Consider the following 17,738-nt stretch of genomic DNA (forward strand, 5'->3'; position numbering starts at 1 on the left):
TAATGCAATCTGCACTCTATCTTTTTTGAGTAAGGAAATTATCTTGCGCCTCTTAATGACGTGGTTAATTCCCTTGACATTAAGAGTAATAATTTTAGTGTTACTCATTGCAAAAGTAATCTGTCATTGGACAAGAATCGTCAACCCAAGGCAAACAGAAAGAGCCATCATAATAAAAGACATGTGAAAGACTTAACCCATGGCCTGAACCGGCCGTGCTGACATGAACAAAACCATCACAAAAAGATGGCAAAGGAACCTTCACCCACACAACAAATTGCATACAATAACAGAATTAAGATAAACGTCAAGGTATCACGGACTAAAAACAGACAAACAAGAAACAAACAAAAATGAAAATGCCACCCACCGGGTGGTGTCACAAGCCCAGTGCAGCCAAAAGAAGTTTCACTCCACGGGAGAGAAGGAGAGAGAAGACAAGAAAAAGAGAAAAAAAAAACAAAGCAAAACCCCGCCCCCGCTCCCCAAACCTGAATGGAATCGGGTTACTGTCAGTTGTGAATCAAAATTAGAGACTGAGTAAACAATTAGGCTATTTTCCCCGTTAAACCGTCTCTGCCTCCTCAAACTGCGTTAAACGCTGCGGACTCAGGCGTCCAATGACACGGTCCCAGTTAAGTCCGGCAGTGCCACAGTTTGTAAGGGGCAAGCATCTATTAATCCAGCGCATTGATGAAACTTTGTGCATCTTTAGGCGATTCAAACTTGTGCTCATTGCCATTGTAAGTCAGCACAAGCGTCGCTGGATAGCGCATCCTAAAGCGGATGCCCTTGTCGATTAAGGCACGGCAAGAAGCATTAAATCCCCGTCGTTTCTCACGGATCGCGTAGGAGAAATCCTGATGTATGAAGATCCGCTGCCCGTCGTGGTGGAGTTCGGGGGCCGCTTTCACTGCAGCCATAATCCGCTGTTTATCTCCGGAGTTGTGGAGCTTGATGATCACCGGCCTGGGGTGAGCACCCCGCGGGCCGAGGCCCCGGTGTGCGCGGTCAACTTTAATGCGGGCTTTACCCGCGGAGCTGTGTCTCAGCCCGAGTGTGGCAGGCAGCCAAGCCTCAAAAAACTGAGTAGGGCTCTCACCCTCCGCACCTTCTTTCAGGTTAATGATGCGAATATTGTCGCGCCTGCTGCGGTTCTCTAAGTCGTCCAAACCTTTTGCCATAACCTTAATCCTCCCCTCCGCTTCAGCCAGCCTCCCCGCGAGGTCAGTCACCCCATCTTCCATATCTGAGATTCTCTGCTCTGCCTCCGTGACGCGTTTGGAGACGTTTTCCAGCGAGGACGAAATTTTCTCCAGTGTCCCCGACAGTGCAGACAGTTTTTGGTCAATTACCTCACTGATGCTATCGGTCACCTCACGGACGAGAGTTGCGGTGTCCACCGGGGGCGAGGGCTGGTCGCCCATTGCTACTAGCATGTCAGTTTGGCTAGCATTGTTCATCACGACGGCCGTGGTCTTTCGAGATTGTATCTTCGTCTGCTTCGACATTATTTAACTTCCAAAAAGCGTATTTAGGACTGCTGAGTATTCCCAAAGCTCTCAGTCACTAGTTTAGGTAAAAATATAGACAGTAGTGCGCATTACACTGTGATAAGTACAGGTGGGAGCGGGAGCACAGTGAAAGCACGTCTTCTAGCCTACCATATTCACCGGAACTCATCTTGGTGGCTGTTTATGTTCCTCCCTCTGCTAACCCCACAGCTGCATGTGACACTATCCACTCTGCCATAGCCCGGTTACAGACTCAGCACCCGAGTGCCTTTATTGTGATCTCGGGTGACTTCAACCATGTATCACTGGACAATACACTAACAACATTCAGACAATATGTGGACTGTCCCACCAGGGGAGAAAAAATTCTAGACCTACTGTATGCTAATGTCAAAAATGCATACAGCTCCTCCTCCCTCCCCCCACTTGGTAGGTCAGATCATAACCCGATTCACCTCATCCCCCGCTATGTGCCAATTGTGAGGAGGGAACCTGTGACCATGAGGACTGTTAGGAGGTGGTCAGAGGAGGCCTTAGCGGAACTACAGGGCTGTTTCGAGGTGACCAACTGGGAAACACTCTGCGAGCCTCACGCCGAGGACATCAATGGGCTTCCTGAGTGTATCACAGACTACATAACTTTCTGCACCGACTCCATTGTTCCAGCTCAGACTGTTCATTGTTACCCAAATAACAAGCCGTGGGTGACTAAGGACATCAAAGCCCTCCTCAACAACAAGAAGAGGGCTTTCAGAGGGGGCAATAAAGAGGAGGTGAGGAATGTCCAGGTGTTACTAAAGGACAAGATCAGAGAGGCTAAGGACAATTACAGGAGGAAGCTGGAGTGGAAACTCCAGCAGAACAGCATGAGAGAGGTGTGGAGGGGCATGAAGACCATCACTGGATTCAGGCCAACCAACAGCAGGGGAGCTGAGGGAGGTGAGAATAGAGCTAACGAGTTGAATCTGTTTTTCAATAGATTCGACACCACAGTGTCTGCTCACACCCCCACAACCGCACCTGTAGTCAGCCTGGAATCCAGAGCCACACCACTGTGCCAGCCTCTCTCTTCACATGGCGCTGTTGCCTCCTGTGAGATTCCAGACACCCCTCCCCCACCCATCACCTTCACTCAAGAGATGCAAATGAGGAGACTTCACTCAGGCAAGTCTGCTGGACCAGACGGAGTGAGTCCCCTCGTCCTCAAGACCTGTGCCCCCCAGCTGTGTGGAGTCTTTCATAAACTGTTTATGCTGAGTCTGAGTCTGCAGAGGGTCCCAGTGATGTGGAAGACATCATGCCTCGTCCCTGTACCAAAGACACCACGTCCCAGTGGCCCCCAGGATTACAGGCCCGTGGCACTGACCTCTCACATCATGAAGACCCTGGAAAGGCTCATCCTGGACCAGCTGCGACCCATAGTAAGACCACATCTGCATCCCCTTCAGTTCGCTTATCAGCCTCGTCTCGGAACTGAGGACGCCATCATCTACCTGCTCAATCGTGTCTACACCCATCTGGACCAGCCGGCGAGCACTGTGAGGGTCATGTTTTTTGACTTTTCTAGTGCTTTCAATACCATCAGGCCGACCCTCCTGGGTGATAAGTTAGCAGCGATGCAGGTGGATGCTTCCCTGGTGTCCTGGATTGTTGATTACCTGACAGGAAGACCACAATATGTACGTCTCCCACAGTGTGTGTCTGACAAGGTAATCAGCAACACAGGGGCACCACAGGGGACTGTCCTCTCCCCCTTCCTCTTCACCCTCTACACCACAGACTTCAGCCACTGCACAGAGACCTGCCATCTTCAGAAGTTTTCTGATGACTCTGCGGTGTTGGGATGCATCAGCAGGAATGATGAGACAGAGTACCGGGCTGTGGTCGACTCCTTTATCACGTGGTGTGAGCAGAATCATCTGCAGCTCAACGTGGCAAAGACCAAGGAACTGATCGTGGACTTCAGGAAGACCAGGAAACACTTGACCTCTGTTTCAATCCAGGGGGTCAGTGTTGACATTGTGGAGGACTATAAATACCTTGGAGTACACATTGACAATAAACTGGACTGGGCTAAAAACACCACAACACTTTACAGGAAGGGCCAGAGTCGTCTCTATTTTTTGAGGCGACTGAGGTCTTTCAACATCTGCCAGAAAATGCTCAGGATTTTCTATGAGTCTGTTGTGGCCAGTGCGATCCTCTATGCTGTTGCATGCTGGGGAGCAGGCTGAGGGTAGCAGATGCCAACAGACTTAATAAACTAATCCGTAAGGCCAGTAATGTTGTGGGGATGGAGCTGGACTCCCTCAAGGTGGTGTCGGAGAGGCGGATGCTGTCCAAGATAAAGACAATGTTGGATAACACCTCCCACCCACTCCATGACATGCTGGTCAGTCACAGGAGCACGTTCAGTGAGAGACTGAGATTACCGAAAAGCACCACTGAAACGACACAGGAAATCTTTCCTGCCTGTGGCCATCTCCCTGTACAACGCATGCACTTAACACACTGGTTACTGCTACAACTACACATGTTTCTTTTCCAGCTATTTATTAAGGAGTGACTTATGTATATGTATATATATGTATATATTGTACTATTCTTAGTTAGCGTATTGTCTGTCTTGTTAATGTTGGTTTATGTTGGTTTATAATAGAGCACTGTAACAAAAAATAATTTCCCCCAGGGATCAATAAAGTATTCTGATTCTGATTCTGATATAAAAAGGCACTGTTTTTGTCCGCTAGAGTGGGATTTTCACGGCACATTCTGCACTAAATCTCTGTGCATTCATCATTTGTTTGAAGCCAGCTCACCTCCTGCAACCACTTTTCCGAGAATACGTGCTTCTTTTGTGGTTCGGACTCCTTCTGACATTTCTTTGGAGGTGGAGGAACACCAAAGTAATTGCGTAAAGGAGCTTGCTTCTTCGACATCTTTAAGAGTTCTAAATAAATGTCTGTTCTCCTCCAGAAAATCTTATGTACGCAAACACGCGTTGCAACTTCTTATCTTGTGCGCGTTTTTTATTTTGACAGTGAATGCGCACCTGCGGACCACTTATGTGCACCCCTGGTTATTTAGCTTGTCATATTGCAGCCACAGAAATTCTTTTGTCCATGAAACCATAAAGCTGCACTTTCTTTTTGCCTTATAGTCTGATTTGTCATAACTTTTCCGTTTTGTGGTAAGCTTTTCTTTGGCTGTCACTCCTTCACCCTGACCTGTCTTATTTGGCTCAGCAGAACTAAAATATATATCCTGCTGCTTTTACACACGCACTCACATAACGCTCAGCGATTCTCTGCGCGATCAACCTCTCACATGTTTAAGCTTGCTGCGGGAGATTTCACTTGTCATGTTTGCATAGTAAGCTAACGATTAATAAGACGATATCAGAGGAATTGGTGCGCAAATTATCGTCACCAATCAGTGCTATCGCTCTCTATACACAGTTCGCACGATTGCAAAGTGAAAGCAAAAAACAAGCGCAAATTCAAACGCGATTTCAATATGTCACATATTGACAGTGGCTCACCGATGCCAATGACATAATTACCCAGCTACATTTCCGAAAGAATGCAAAAGCATTGACATATATTTTTCCTTCCTACGATAGCCCGACGGGCAGGGCAGAGATAGATTTTGGTAGCCCGACTGGAAAAATCGCTAGCCGTTGGGCTAGCGATTTTGCGAGCCCTGCTAAACCATGTTCTTTTAAGTAGAAAAATGCTTTTTTTCTGGCAACCCTTTTAATCCAAGGCACAGTCATACTTGTTCAGTCTTTTGCAAACTGAACTTTAACATTTAACTAATAATAACAGAGTCCTGTAGAGTCTGAGATTTGGCTCTTGGGTTTTCTGTATTTTCTCTGAGCATTTTACAGAGGTAAATTTATGGAGATTTTTACTCCTGGGAAGATTATGGCATTGTGTTAGCACACACCTGAAAGTGTGAATAGTTATCTGTCTCTCTGTGTTGGCCCTGCGATCTGTTCAGAGTGTACCCTTCCTGTTGCCCTATGGTAGCTGGGAGAGGCTCCAGTTTCCCCATGAAGAGAATGGATGGACGACCAGATTAATTAAAAGAATTTAAAAAAATGTAAATCCAGGTATCAAATTAGTTGTCTCATTTAATTGAACAACTTTATCTTTCTACCCCTTTAGTCTTCACCAGGCATATCTAGGAAGCAAGACAAGCCTCTTCCAGCCCCACCTCCTCCACAGAGGGACCCACCACCACCTCCTCCTCCCGAGCGTCCTCCTCCTGTCCCCCCTGAATCACACCACTCTTCGCTCCCCAGTTCCTCGTACATGTCCTCTTCTTCTACAGGCATGCTGTCAGAATTCCAAATTTCCTCTGAGACTTGGTGCTCCAAAGACAGCCATTTGACAGATGCACACAAGACTGGAGGGGAACACCAACTCCAGCTGGGACCCACTGTGCCTTGTCACTTGCACCGAAGACCACTCAGTTGTCCATCTGTGGAATTTGTGAGGTTACATCAAAGGTTGGACGGGGCAGGAAATTCAGAGAGCTCCAAGGTAAAGATTACGTGTCTTTTAAATATTTAAAATGATAAGCCAGTACTGGACTGTATTTTTTTTAATTTACTAAGTAAAAGAAAGGATAAACTCTCACAATTCTGGGAGGAAGAATCCTAACTGTGACTTTGTTTAGTCTCTTCATTCTGCCCCGTGAGGTTCGATGTGTCCAGAACTGTGGGATGGGTTTGTCATGGTTCTTTGACCCAATGTTTTGTTTGTGTGGACTTTTGAAGCTTGTTTATTATCACTGTTGTATTCTTAAAGACTGATTTATTTTTCTTAGTTTAGTTTCCATGTGCTTATGAGTTTCTGATTATTGTTTTACCTCAGGGATTCATGTTAGTTTGGATTTTTTAGTTTTCTTTAGCATTTCCCCTTTTGTCTTACCCTCTGTCCTTGTTTATTACCCTTCAGTAGGGCTGCCACAAACGATTATTTTGATAGTCAACTAGTCACCGATTATTTTTGCGATTAGTCGACTAATCAGATCATGCATCCATTAGACGTACAGCTTATTGCACCAGCATGCATCTGCTCTTATATAACTATCATTAGCTTACAGCTTTAAGTGTTTAAGGTATGTGCTAACTAAAAATAAAGACAAGATGATAGTTTATTAAATTTTAATGAAATTTGCAGATTGTTTCGGTGAAGTTTAATAAACTCCTTGCTATCTAAAATATAACAGGACACCGGAGTATATTCTCCAGCATCTCACACTTCTGATAATCAGTTGTCTGCTTGACGTTTATTCAGCTGTGTAAAAACTATAACTTTAATCTCAGCCAAACCGATTTACTCAGGAACAAATAAAATACAAAAAAAAAAAAAAAAAAGCCAAACAATAACATTTTTAAGTTATCTAAGTGACCTATATATGTTTAACCTGAGTAGCGAAAGTCCACGGTGGGTTTGAAAACGATTTGCAGGGAGTCCGGTGTTCTCACGGGCTCTAGTGAGCCTTGCTCCCAGCTAGCTATCGAGCTAGTGGGTAACAGACATCTCCGAAAACGTCGGGGCACTTTTGAAAATATGTGGTGTCTTGATAAACTGAGCAGATATTTGAGGTTTACACAGTTACATTCTCGCTACAGACTGGCGACCTGTCCAGCGTGTACCCTGCCTCTCGCCCTATGACAGCTGGGATAGGCTCCAGCCCCCCCCCACCCGCGACCCTGAAAAGGAGAAGCGGAAACAAATGGATGGATGGATGGATGGATGGATGGGTTTATTTTGTGACCCAGAAAGAATAATAAGAGTTATATTAAAACTAACTAGCTGCCGCCATTGTTGGAAACTGAGCTGGGCTGCGCTATGAATTCTGGGACACAGCTTCTTCTTCGGGTTTTAACGGCAGCTGGCATCCTTGTACATACACTGCTGCCATCTTCTGTTTCAGTCCGTTATTACACTCTTAAATTCTACTACTTATTCCTGCGTCTTTTGTGATCTTACAAAGCTTCAAACGACGCGTCGACTATTAAATCAGTCGTCGACGATTTTGATCGTCGACGTAATCGTGACTAGTCGACTAACCGTGGCAGCCCTACCCTTCAGTGTCTCTTTCTCTCTCTATCTACATCTGTGTCACTTCATCTCTCTCTCATCCCAGTCAGACCTCGGTGTTCTGTCTCCCTTCCCATGTTCTTCTCTGTATTTTATCCTTTGCCTCCCCAGTTTGTTATGTGTTTCCATGTTTGTTAACCCTCAGGTTTCTTCAGGTTCCATGGGCTCTGTAGCTAGCATGTCACGGTTTAGTTTCTCTGTTTTAGTTCCCCATTCCGTTTTGTTTTTTTATTTTTGTACCATTCAACAATCAGCCTTAATAAACGGCTCACCTCCAGTTAACTCCTTCCTGCCTCCCAGTGTTTGCATTTAGGTCCTCACTTCAAGCTTCCCTGAGTCTGTACACCTTGAGACCTTAATAGGATTACATGGCTCTGTAGCGTGCCGCTGTGTTAAACTATGTAAATGTGAGCATGTCACTGAATTTGCAGCTAAAAAAAGAACTTCAATATATGTGTATTTTGGAGTGGTGTATAATAAAAAGTCTGACCATAATATGGTAATGCCATATTAATTTCAAGGCTTTCATAACATGTTTTAGATCAAAAGGTAAATCATATAAAATACTTATTATTAAATTACATTAATATTTAAAAATACAAATATAAAAGGTTTATTTCACAAGCCAATAAAAATTTACATGGGCCATTCCACTGACCTGAGGGTTGTAAGGTTGGACACTGATTTATTATTAATACTACCACGTCATAATGTCTGTTTTCGGCAGCACAACACTTGCCTCCTCATGTCAGAAAGCCTTCCAAGAAGAAAGTTTTTTTTTATGCCTTAGTTTAGATTGTATGTATATTATTTTATTTGACTTTGACTGTACTTTAGATTATTTATATATTTTTGCATTTAAAAATGTTTTCTTTAAAAGCTTAAATTTCAATATGGCACGTACAAACAATCACAGCATTTAGTTGTTGTTTTTTGACAGATATTGTATGCAGCTAAACTTTAAAACATTGCAGTTTCTAAAATGGAAACCAATGGGTTAGGGTTAGGTTTCATTCTAAAAGACCAGTGTTTTTTCTCGTTTTAATATTTATTATTACTTGTTAACAAGACAAAAATACTTCTTGCAAAATTACTTGGTTAATCAATGGAATAATTGATAGATTATACTAAAATAATAGGTCGCTGCAGCCCTAGGTTACTCTAACATTTGGTTAAATCTTTTCTTGAGGACTATAATGGTAAATCTAAATATTTTTGGAGATTCTCTAACATTTCTCTTAGACCCAGTGTCAGATCAAAATTTTGACCATTACAAAAATAAATGTTATCTTAACAGCCTCCATTGGACGTTCTATCTCACTTAACTAAGATGGGGAATACTCTAAGATTGCTCGAAAGTTTGTAATAAGCACAAGCTTAACAAGCATCATGATCACTGATCAGTTTACTTTTTATTAAACACAAACTTTTCCTGGACTGCCGTTGGTGGATTCATGGATGTAGTCACTAGTCATTGGGCTCCTTCCTTCCGCTTAGTGTATAGCTTCAGGTTGCTGGACCCTCCATGCATGGTCAGTAGTTTTCTTGTCTTGATGTCAGTGGCTTCTATCTCCTCCTTTGGCCAGCTTATTATCTCAGAAAGGTATCTGACAATTGGCAGGGCATAGGTGTTGATTCCTTAGATGTTGTTCTTCCCATTCAGCTGACTCCTCGGGACTTGCCTTACTCTCTGCAGGTACTTGGTGGGTGCAGCTTTCCAAACAGCCTGTGGGAACACCTCTCAGCTGTTGTTTTGGCCCTCTGGTGTTTCTACCTCTTCCTTTCTATGCCCCTTTCATGTTTAAAACTGTGTGCCCATTCATCTTAGCTTCCCTTCTGGGGATCCTTGGGGATCAGGACTATCCGGCCTTCAGTTAGCCATTCCATTCCATTGGTAGCTGGTTCATTTGTACTGCCAAGTGGAATGTAGTTAGCCAGTAGGCATGAATCATGTTAGGGCCTGGTGCTGTCCAACTCTTCCTGCTTGAGTCTCTGGATGTCTGTCACTTTGACGTCACTGGATCCTGATCAAAACCGTATTTGTTTCAATTTTGAAAATAAAGTTAATTAACTATTAGGAACTATTGTTTCCTGTGTAAAAGTGGAAATGCTGACAACTGACATTCGACTTTTGTAATGCTGAAGAAATCAATAGATTAATGGGACAGCAGAGGCTTCTGAACATGTCTTTGAATTCTCTGGTTTTAAAGATTTCTTCTGTCCTAGGGGGCACTGCTTTTACATTATTGCAAGTAATAATAATAATAATTCTCAAAAAGTAATTCATCTTTCTCAGAACACTTTTTCAGTGACTGTAGGAAACATTATTTGAAAAAACAGTTTTTACCCCATAGCAATAAAATGCTGATGGGGTAAGCAACGCATGATTTTGATATTTATGCTACAGGTGAATCTACTAAAAATCTATGAGGATTTTGAATCAGGGTCTATTTTGGGAATGATATAACTCAAGAAGGAAGTCCCCTTGGATTTTCAAATTTATACCATAAATGTATCTACTTGCAATGACAGCTGCCAATATTTTTACAAAAGGTTTTTTTTTTTCATCATTAAGGATGGGTTCTTCTACATGAAAGATATTTTGATTTATTTCTGATTGCCACATCACAGATACCACATCCATTTTCTCTTTTGTGTGTCTGTGCAGCCCTTCTGTAATGGCGAGCAAGTCAGTGATGAGTACGACATCGTTCCCTCACGGCAGTTGCCAACTCAGTCCAAACTTTGTAGTAGCCACAAGTGAGTATCACATCTCACACACACACACACACACACACACACACACACACACACACACACACACACACACACACACACACACATAAATATTTATCTAGCTGGATATGAACAAATATTCCCAGAAAATATCCTGGAAATTTCTGGTTAATCTGCATTTTTAAGTCAGTTTTGATGCTGCTCTAAAACTGTAGATTAACCAGCCTTTGACAAGGCTGTGTCTCAGATTTTGAGTCAAGATTGTGTGCTTTTAAAAAAAATGAAAACATACTGTTATGCTGTGCATGCTATAGACATCTTGGATACTCAGCTGTATCTGAGAAACTACATGACTTGTGTTTTACCTTATTTTCAGCAAGTGAGCTTTACATGTATGGATTTGAAGTAGATAAAGTGCTTAAAGTGTAAAACACTGTATACATGGACAAATGGGACAACTGTAAAATGCCTTGAGTGGTCAGTAAGATTAAGAGTGCTCTAATACATGTATAAACAAAATCTCTCTACTCGCCATGTGGGCTGTTTTTATTCTTTAACCACTTAAGCCCCACGCCCCCGGTACCGGGGGCAAAAAGGAGATCACGTCAGTGTTGCCAACTTAACGACTTTGTCGCTGTATTTAGCGAGTTTTCAGACCCCCTTAGCGACTTTTTTTCTAAAAAGCAACCAGCGACAAATCTGGCGACTTTTTCTGGTGTTATTGGAGACTTATTTATGACGACTTTTTGACGTGAAAGTGCGTATCGCTCCTACTCTCAACAAGCAGCGTGTGCTGCCGTGGGCACCTCGCCCGTGCCAAAGCGCTCACGGGTGGAGGATAGTCCTCCCCCAGCTGCTATCAGGACAGGAGACGTCCACGCCTATGAGTCCAAACTGCAAATGAATCGCGCATGAGCGAAGCCACTGCTCCCGCACTGACTGTAACGCAGTGGAATTGAACTCAGGACCTTCTTGCTGTGCGGCAACAGTGCTAACCACCGTGCCACCGTGCTGCCTCGTTATAGTACTGAGTTAATAATTCAGACAGTTCTTTACTCACAAGTTTATAAAATTCAGAAGGGAGTCCATCCAAACCAGTTGATTAATTACTGATTCCACTTCCTCTCTTTTAATTTCCCCAACCGAGGTCTCATAAGTGACAGAATTTAATAGTTCAACTTCACTTAGAAGATTGTTAACAGTGTCACTATGGGTGAAATATCTCCGAACAATAGTCCCTAATAACTTCTAACTTCTAATCTTTTCCCCTTCTTCTTTGAAAACTGACTTTCCATGTTTGTCCTTAATTGAGACAATGAAATCATTTCCACATTTCTTTTGATTATTTAAATGGTAAATGGTAAATGGCCTGTATTTATATATAGCGCTTTTACTAGTCCCTAAGAACCCCAAAGCGCTTTACATATCCAGTCATCCACCCATTCACACATACATTCACACACTGGTGATGGCAAGCTACATTGTAGCCACAGCCACCCTGGGGCGCACTGACAGATTAGAATCATATAATCGCTATTCCCATGAAATTCAGTACATCTCAACATATTAAATAAAACTTCTCTGTTGACTCGATCAATGCTCTCCTTAAGAGACATCCTTTGATTTTCTTCCTCTTCTTGTTTCTCCTTCTTATTTCTTAAATATATATATATATCTACTTACATCTTCATTGTATTTCATATTCTTAGCATGATTTAATTATCTCGCAAAGTTCTGAGAAAGAGGCAGTAAAAATCTGAAGATGTAATATTTTCTTAATTTCAGATTTAACTTCGGGCACAAGCAAACCCGTCTGGTAACAAAGATGTATTCAGTTTCCAATAGTTCAAAAATTTGTGGGAGCAACAGGATATTGTTGCCATAACCACCATGTGATCAGAAAAGTCTGGGGGTTTTTTTGTTTTTGTTTTTGTTTTTTGGGTTTTTTTTGTTGTCCCGTTTGGATCTTTAGCCATCAGAATTGTTGTCTTAAGGCCACGAAAGATGCCAAGCGGATTTATTTTACCAAGTGGATCATCATGGCCTTGCCATATTGGTCCATTTGATTGACCTTTATTATAATTATGTATTTATTTTATTTTCGGTTGCTACAAACGGGACAGACATGACTGGGGATAGGACAGGGAGAAAGAATGAAAGAAAGAGAGGGAGAGAAAGAAAAACAGAGGGGAGAAGAGACGGTGAGAAAGGGGGGAAGAAAGAAAGAAAAACAAACAAAACACCTGGATCACCTGTATGGAGAAAAAAAACAAGAGAAAGCAAAAAAAAAAAAAGAGCAACATAATAAATACAGCACTATCACAATAAACTAGCTAGCAGTAGATAACAGTAGATACTAAATATTAAACGCTATTGTGCAGCACGCAAGATACACAGCGCACAATGTGCTTTGAGGCAGCAGCCAAGAAAGGTGTAGTCTGCGTCTGTGAACACCCGTGTCTACACCTGTGTGCACACCTGTGTGGATCAGCATGCTTGTATTCCAAAGGTTTCTCCATGTAACGATCTGTTAGGGAGTGTGGCGAGCCACAGCCCCATCCCCCAGGGTATGAAGCAGGTATGGAGGAGATCCAGGCCCCAGACATCCAGAGGTCCCAGAGTACAAGGACCCGAGGAGGACCACCAAAAAGGGGGGGAACCGTGCCACCCTCATGGGAAGAGCTGAGTAGAGCCCCAAACGAGAGGTCACCCAGCAGCTACGGAGCAGAGGCCAGAGGAGGTTCCAGCAGTGGCGTGCCCGCGGGCTCTGCCGGCAGCCAGCTGTGTCAGAGAGGACCGAGCTTCAGGTCCAGAGGCCAGAGGCCTGAAGGCATCCCCCCCCCCCCCCCCCCCCCCCCCCGGAAGGGGCCCAGCCGAGCCACAGGCGCCAGGCTCCGCCAATCGGCCACCAGGAGTGAGCCGGTACATACATGAGCGCTCAGCCCCAGTCGACAAGAACCACCAACACACCAACGTCTGAGGGCATCAGCCAGCGGCAGGGAGTGTGGTGAGGGGAGATAGGCCTCCGTACTTAGGAGGGCCTGAGATGTACCCAGAGAGGTTGAGTCTAACACCCAACCTGACATATAGACACAGACGAACAGGCGCACGCGGACACAAACGTGCATTCCCACCCCCATATACACAACCAAATACTTGGCACTCACCCAACGTGTAGACAGACACAAATAGACACTGCAGAGACAGTCACACTCCCCAAACATACTCTATATCCCAGGTCCAGGTACCCCCGCCCCCGGAGGGGCAAGCCACACCTAGACCCAGGAGATGTTACCCTTCTCTCTGTGGTGGAGGCAAGCGGACCACCTGCTTATCTGCAGTAGCAGGGAGGCCCCGCATCCCAGACCCCAGTCTGACGGCCAGCACCTCCTCCCAGCCCCCCAGCCCTGACGGCTAACAGAACCAGGGTGAGTGAAGACCCCAAACCTCCCTACCCCCGCTCATATGTAGTGTTGCTGTGTGCTGTTCTAAAGTGCATTTAAAACATCAGAGAGCAGCACGGCTCCTCCCGAAAACCCTTAGTGTCTATATGCATTTAAAATTGAGGGTAGGGCACGGTGGTTAGCACTGTTGCCGCACAGCAAGAAGGTCCTGAGTTCAATTCCACCATCAGGCCGGGGTCTTTCTGTGTGGAGTTTGCATGTTCTCCCCGTGTCTGCGTGGGTTCCCTCCGGGTACTCCGGCTTCCTCCCACCGTCCAAAGACATGCAGTTTGTGGGGACAGGTTAATTGGATAAATCCAAATTGCCACTAGGTGTAAATGTGCGAGTGAATGTGAGTATGAATGGTTGTCTGTCCTTGTGTGTTAGCCCTGCGACAGACTGGCGACCTGTCCAGGGTGTACCCTGCCTCTCGCCCTATGACAGCTGGGATTGGCTCCAGCACCCCCTGCGACCCTGAAAAGGATAAGCGGTAGCGAATGGATGGATGGATGGATGGATGGATGGATGGATGGTAGGGCACCAGCGCCAGAGGTGGGTTGGAATACACCAACCATCCTCTGGATGCTGTAAAACGTGCCCACCCCCAAGGCCCTATATGTATGTGTTATGTGAGAGTGTGAGTAATGTGGATGTCTAGGTTGCAGAATAAAATTGAGGCACAGGCGGCCAGAAGGGGACAGAGGGGGAGTGCCTTCCCTGCACCCTGGTGACATACCTGCACCTCAAGCCCTTGGTGTGTGGGTGGGTGTGGTAGAGCGGGAATAGGGAGGCAGCTGAGGATGGGGAGGGAAGAAAGGGAGGGGCAAGTGGCCCCTCCCTGGGGCCAGCTCCCCCGCTGACCCCAGTAGGCACCCCCACACTCTGGAACCCACCAGGGCAAGAGGGCCCAGGCCCATCCGGACCAGGGCCCGCAGCAGCAGCACCGCCCAGCCCCACAGAGTCCGGGGCAGCCCACCCAACTCCACCCCAGAGAAAACTGCACCCACCCCATCATCCAATCATCTCCCAAACTACACAAGACAATAGACACCCAGGTTGAGTTCATTCTCTACCTCTCCTATATCTCTCCCCCACCTGCAGAGTGAGCTCCTGTAGAGAGACTACCTGCAAAGATATAACAACCTCCCCACCAGTTAGAGAGCCCCCAAGTTGGGCCGATGCACCAGAGGTCCCCTGCACTGGGGCTGAGCCCCCCTGCACCCACCCGCCCACAGCTCCGGTGACACAACAGCCAGGACCCAAGCCCCCAAGGCCCAGCCAGCACCCCAGACCGGGGGCAGAGCGCACCCAGACCCCCAAGCCTCCACGCCCATCCCGGACCCGCCCAGGGGCAGCCAGGCTACCAGGCCAGTAACCAACATCCGCCAGCACAGACCCTCCCCCATCTCCGCTGTACGCAGCCACAAGGAAAACACCATCCACCAGAGCCCCTAACCAGGTCATGGCCACATCCCCCGGGTTAGGCCCTCCAGGGAAAACGTCCCTAGGGACTCCCCAGACGCCCTAAGGCCGTCCTCAAAGGAGCTTGCAAAGAAAAGCGTCTGGACTTCTTTAAGTTGCTTGAAGACATTTCACCTCTCATCCGAGAAGCTTCTTCAGTTCTAAGGTCAAATGGTGGAGACTCCCAGATATAAACCTAGTGGGAGTAACCCCCCACAGAGGGACAAAAGGACCCCCTGATGATCCTCTAATCGCCTGAGCCAAGGTGTGAAACTGGGTGTGGGTCCCAATCAGCCAGAGTTTCGGGTGTGTTCATTATGAAACCTGGCCCCACCTTATCATGTGAATTCCTGAGGTCAGATGGCCCAGGATGTGAGTGGGCGTTAAGGCGTCTGGGAAGGGATCTCAAAACTGGATTATAGATGGCAGAGAGTTGGTGTCGTAAACCCCCACCTCTGTTCAAAGATGGTCGCTCACAGTGGACATAGATGGCTTCTTTCACTCCTCTTTCAAACCATCTGTCCTCTCTGTCCAAAATGTGAACATTGGCATCCTCGAAAGAGTGTCCTTTATCCTTAAGATGCAGATGGACTGCTGAGTCTTGTGGCTCTTCTGTGTTGTGCTATGCGCTTGTGAAGTGGCTGTTTGGTCTCTCCAATGTAGAGGTCTGAGCATTCCTCGCTGCACTGTACAGCATACACCACATTGTTAAGTTTGTGTTTTGGCGTTTTGCCGTCCCCACCCCCATATCAACCACAATAGTGAAGGCAGGACCAAACCATGACCCCCCACCCCCACTAGGTGATGAAGCCGATCAAAGGAACCCAAAGAGATTGATCAAATGTGATGGCAGAGGCTGTATCAAGACTAATGTGATCTATTAGATGGTTTTTATATTGGTTAGAATTAAGATTATTTTTATTTTTCCAGTTAATGAGGACCATTTTCTTGGCAATGCATAGGGCCGTAAAAACAACTTTATTTCTGCAGTGACCTCATCCAAGTTGCCCAGCAAGCATACTAAAGGGGAGGCTGGAATGTTACGTTTCAGACACTTTGATAAGTTTTCACATATCTCACGCCAAAACTGCTGAACTGGTGGACAGAACCAAAGAGCGTGGATGTAATTGTCTGGTGTATTTGCTGTGCAGTGTGAGCAGTTGTTGGAAGGCGTATAGCCCATCTTGAACATCCTATGACCAGTATAGTGCACTCTATGTAATATTTTGTATTGTATTAATTGCAAACTGGGATTTCTGATCCATTGAAAGGTTTTTAAGCATATCTGAGACCAAAGGTTTTGGTCTAAGCTGATCGATAAATCTGCTTCCCATTTTGCAATAGGAAGGGATATTGATTCATCTATTTTAGAAAGTGTTCTGTATATTTTAGACAATAATTTGGGGGGTTTTAGACTAAAAAATTGTACCACACTTGGTGGTGTTTGTAATTCAGCTTCACTGGGATTAAATTTCTTTTTTACTATGGATTTAATTTGTTGATATTCCAAAAATCGTTTCTTGGTGATCCCATATTGTGTAACTACTCTGTCAAATGAAATAAAGTCTGTTCCTTCCAATATATGTTCCAAGTATTTAATTCATTTGCAACTCCAATCTGGAAAGTTGATCATATTATTGTTTTGTAATATGTCCGGATTGTTCCAGATAGGTGTACGTTTTCATGGGATTAATGAAGACCCTGTCATTTTTAGAAACTCTCACCATGCTGTCAGAGAAGAGCTGATGTTGCTGCTTTTAAAGCATTCATGTCGTTTGATGTTTGAGCTGATAAATGGTAGGTCTGAAATTTGTAGGTTATTACATAGTGCCTGTTCTACATCTATCCAAGGTTCATCTAAGAGGGTGTGTTTAAACCATGTAGCAGTGATGGTAAATTTGATTCTTTTTACTGAATCGAGTGTTAATGAGTCACTCACCAAAGTGAATCGGGTGTTTTGAGTCATTTGATTCACTGAGTCAGTTGACCAGAGAGTGCAAAAATTTTACATTTTCACTCAAACTTAATTTGTTTCCCTTTTCATGTAAATCCCACTGCTAAGATGAATGATTAAAAAAAAACCAAAACTATTTTATAGAGAAAAAAAGAGCAAAAACATTTCTAAAATTAAGCAATTTCCTATCAAAATTGCTTAATAAACATTTATTTTGTTTATTTGTATTTTATTAGTATTTTCCTTAAGTGTGTCAAATATATATTTTCTCATCTAAATGTCCACTGCGCTGTGAGCCAGGGGGCGGCCTTAACATTGGTTGCCAACCAAGAAGAAGAAGAAGCTGTGAGCCAGCACAGGAGGGAGGGGGTGAGTGAGTGATTCGTTCGTTCGCTCTATGATTCAGCACAGGAGGGAGGGGGTGAGCGAGTCCTGAGTGATTCGCTTACGCTTACGATTCAGCACAGGAGGGAGGGGGTTAGTGAGTCCTGAGTGATTCGTTCGCTCTTTGATT

General features: G+C 44.9%; 1 protein-coding gene across 8 annotated transcripts in view; it reads left to right on the top strand.

Moving 5' to 3' along the window:
- The window catches only part of cblb (Cbl proto-oncogene B, E3 ubiquitin protein ligase), a 171,778-nt gene that overhangs the window by 95,312 nt on the left and 58,728 nt on the right, over window positions 1–17,738 (top strand). For 6 of the 8 annotated variants that reach the window (XR_014913509.1, XM_085420008.1, XM_085420005.1 and 3 more), the window contains 2 exons: window positions 5,684–6,061; window positions 10,299–10,390. Coding sequence is in view for 7 of the 8 variants with exons in the window: in XM_085420008.1 (XP_085276134.1) it covers window positions 5,684–6,061; window positions 10,299–10,390 (470 nt within the window). In the remaining variant the exon portion in view is untranslated. The other 2 variants (XM_085420010.1, XM_085420011.1) reach the window with 2 other exon arrangements.

This window comes from Rhamphochromis longiceps, linkage group LG10 (genome assembly GCF_057381845.1).
Source record: "Rhamphochromis longiceps isolate RC_006_pf linkage group LG10, R_longiceps_female_GT1.1, whole genome shotgun sequence".
NCBI lineage: Eukaryota > Metazoa > Chordata > Actinopteri > Cichliformes > Cichlidae > Rhamphochromis > Rhamphochromis longiceps.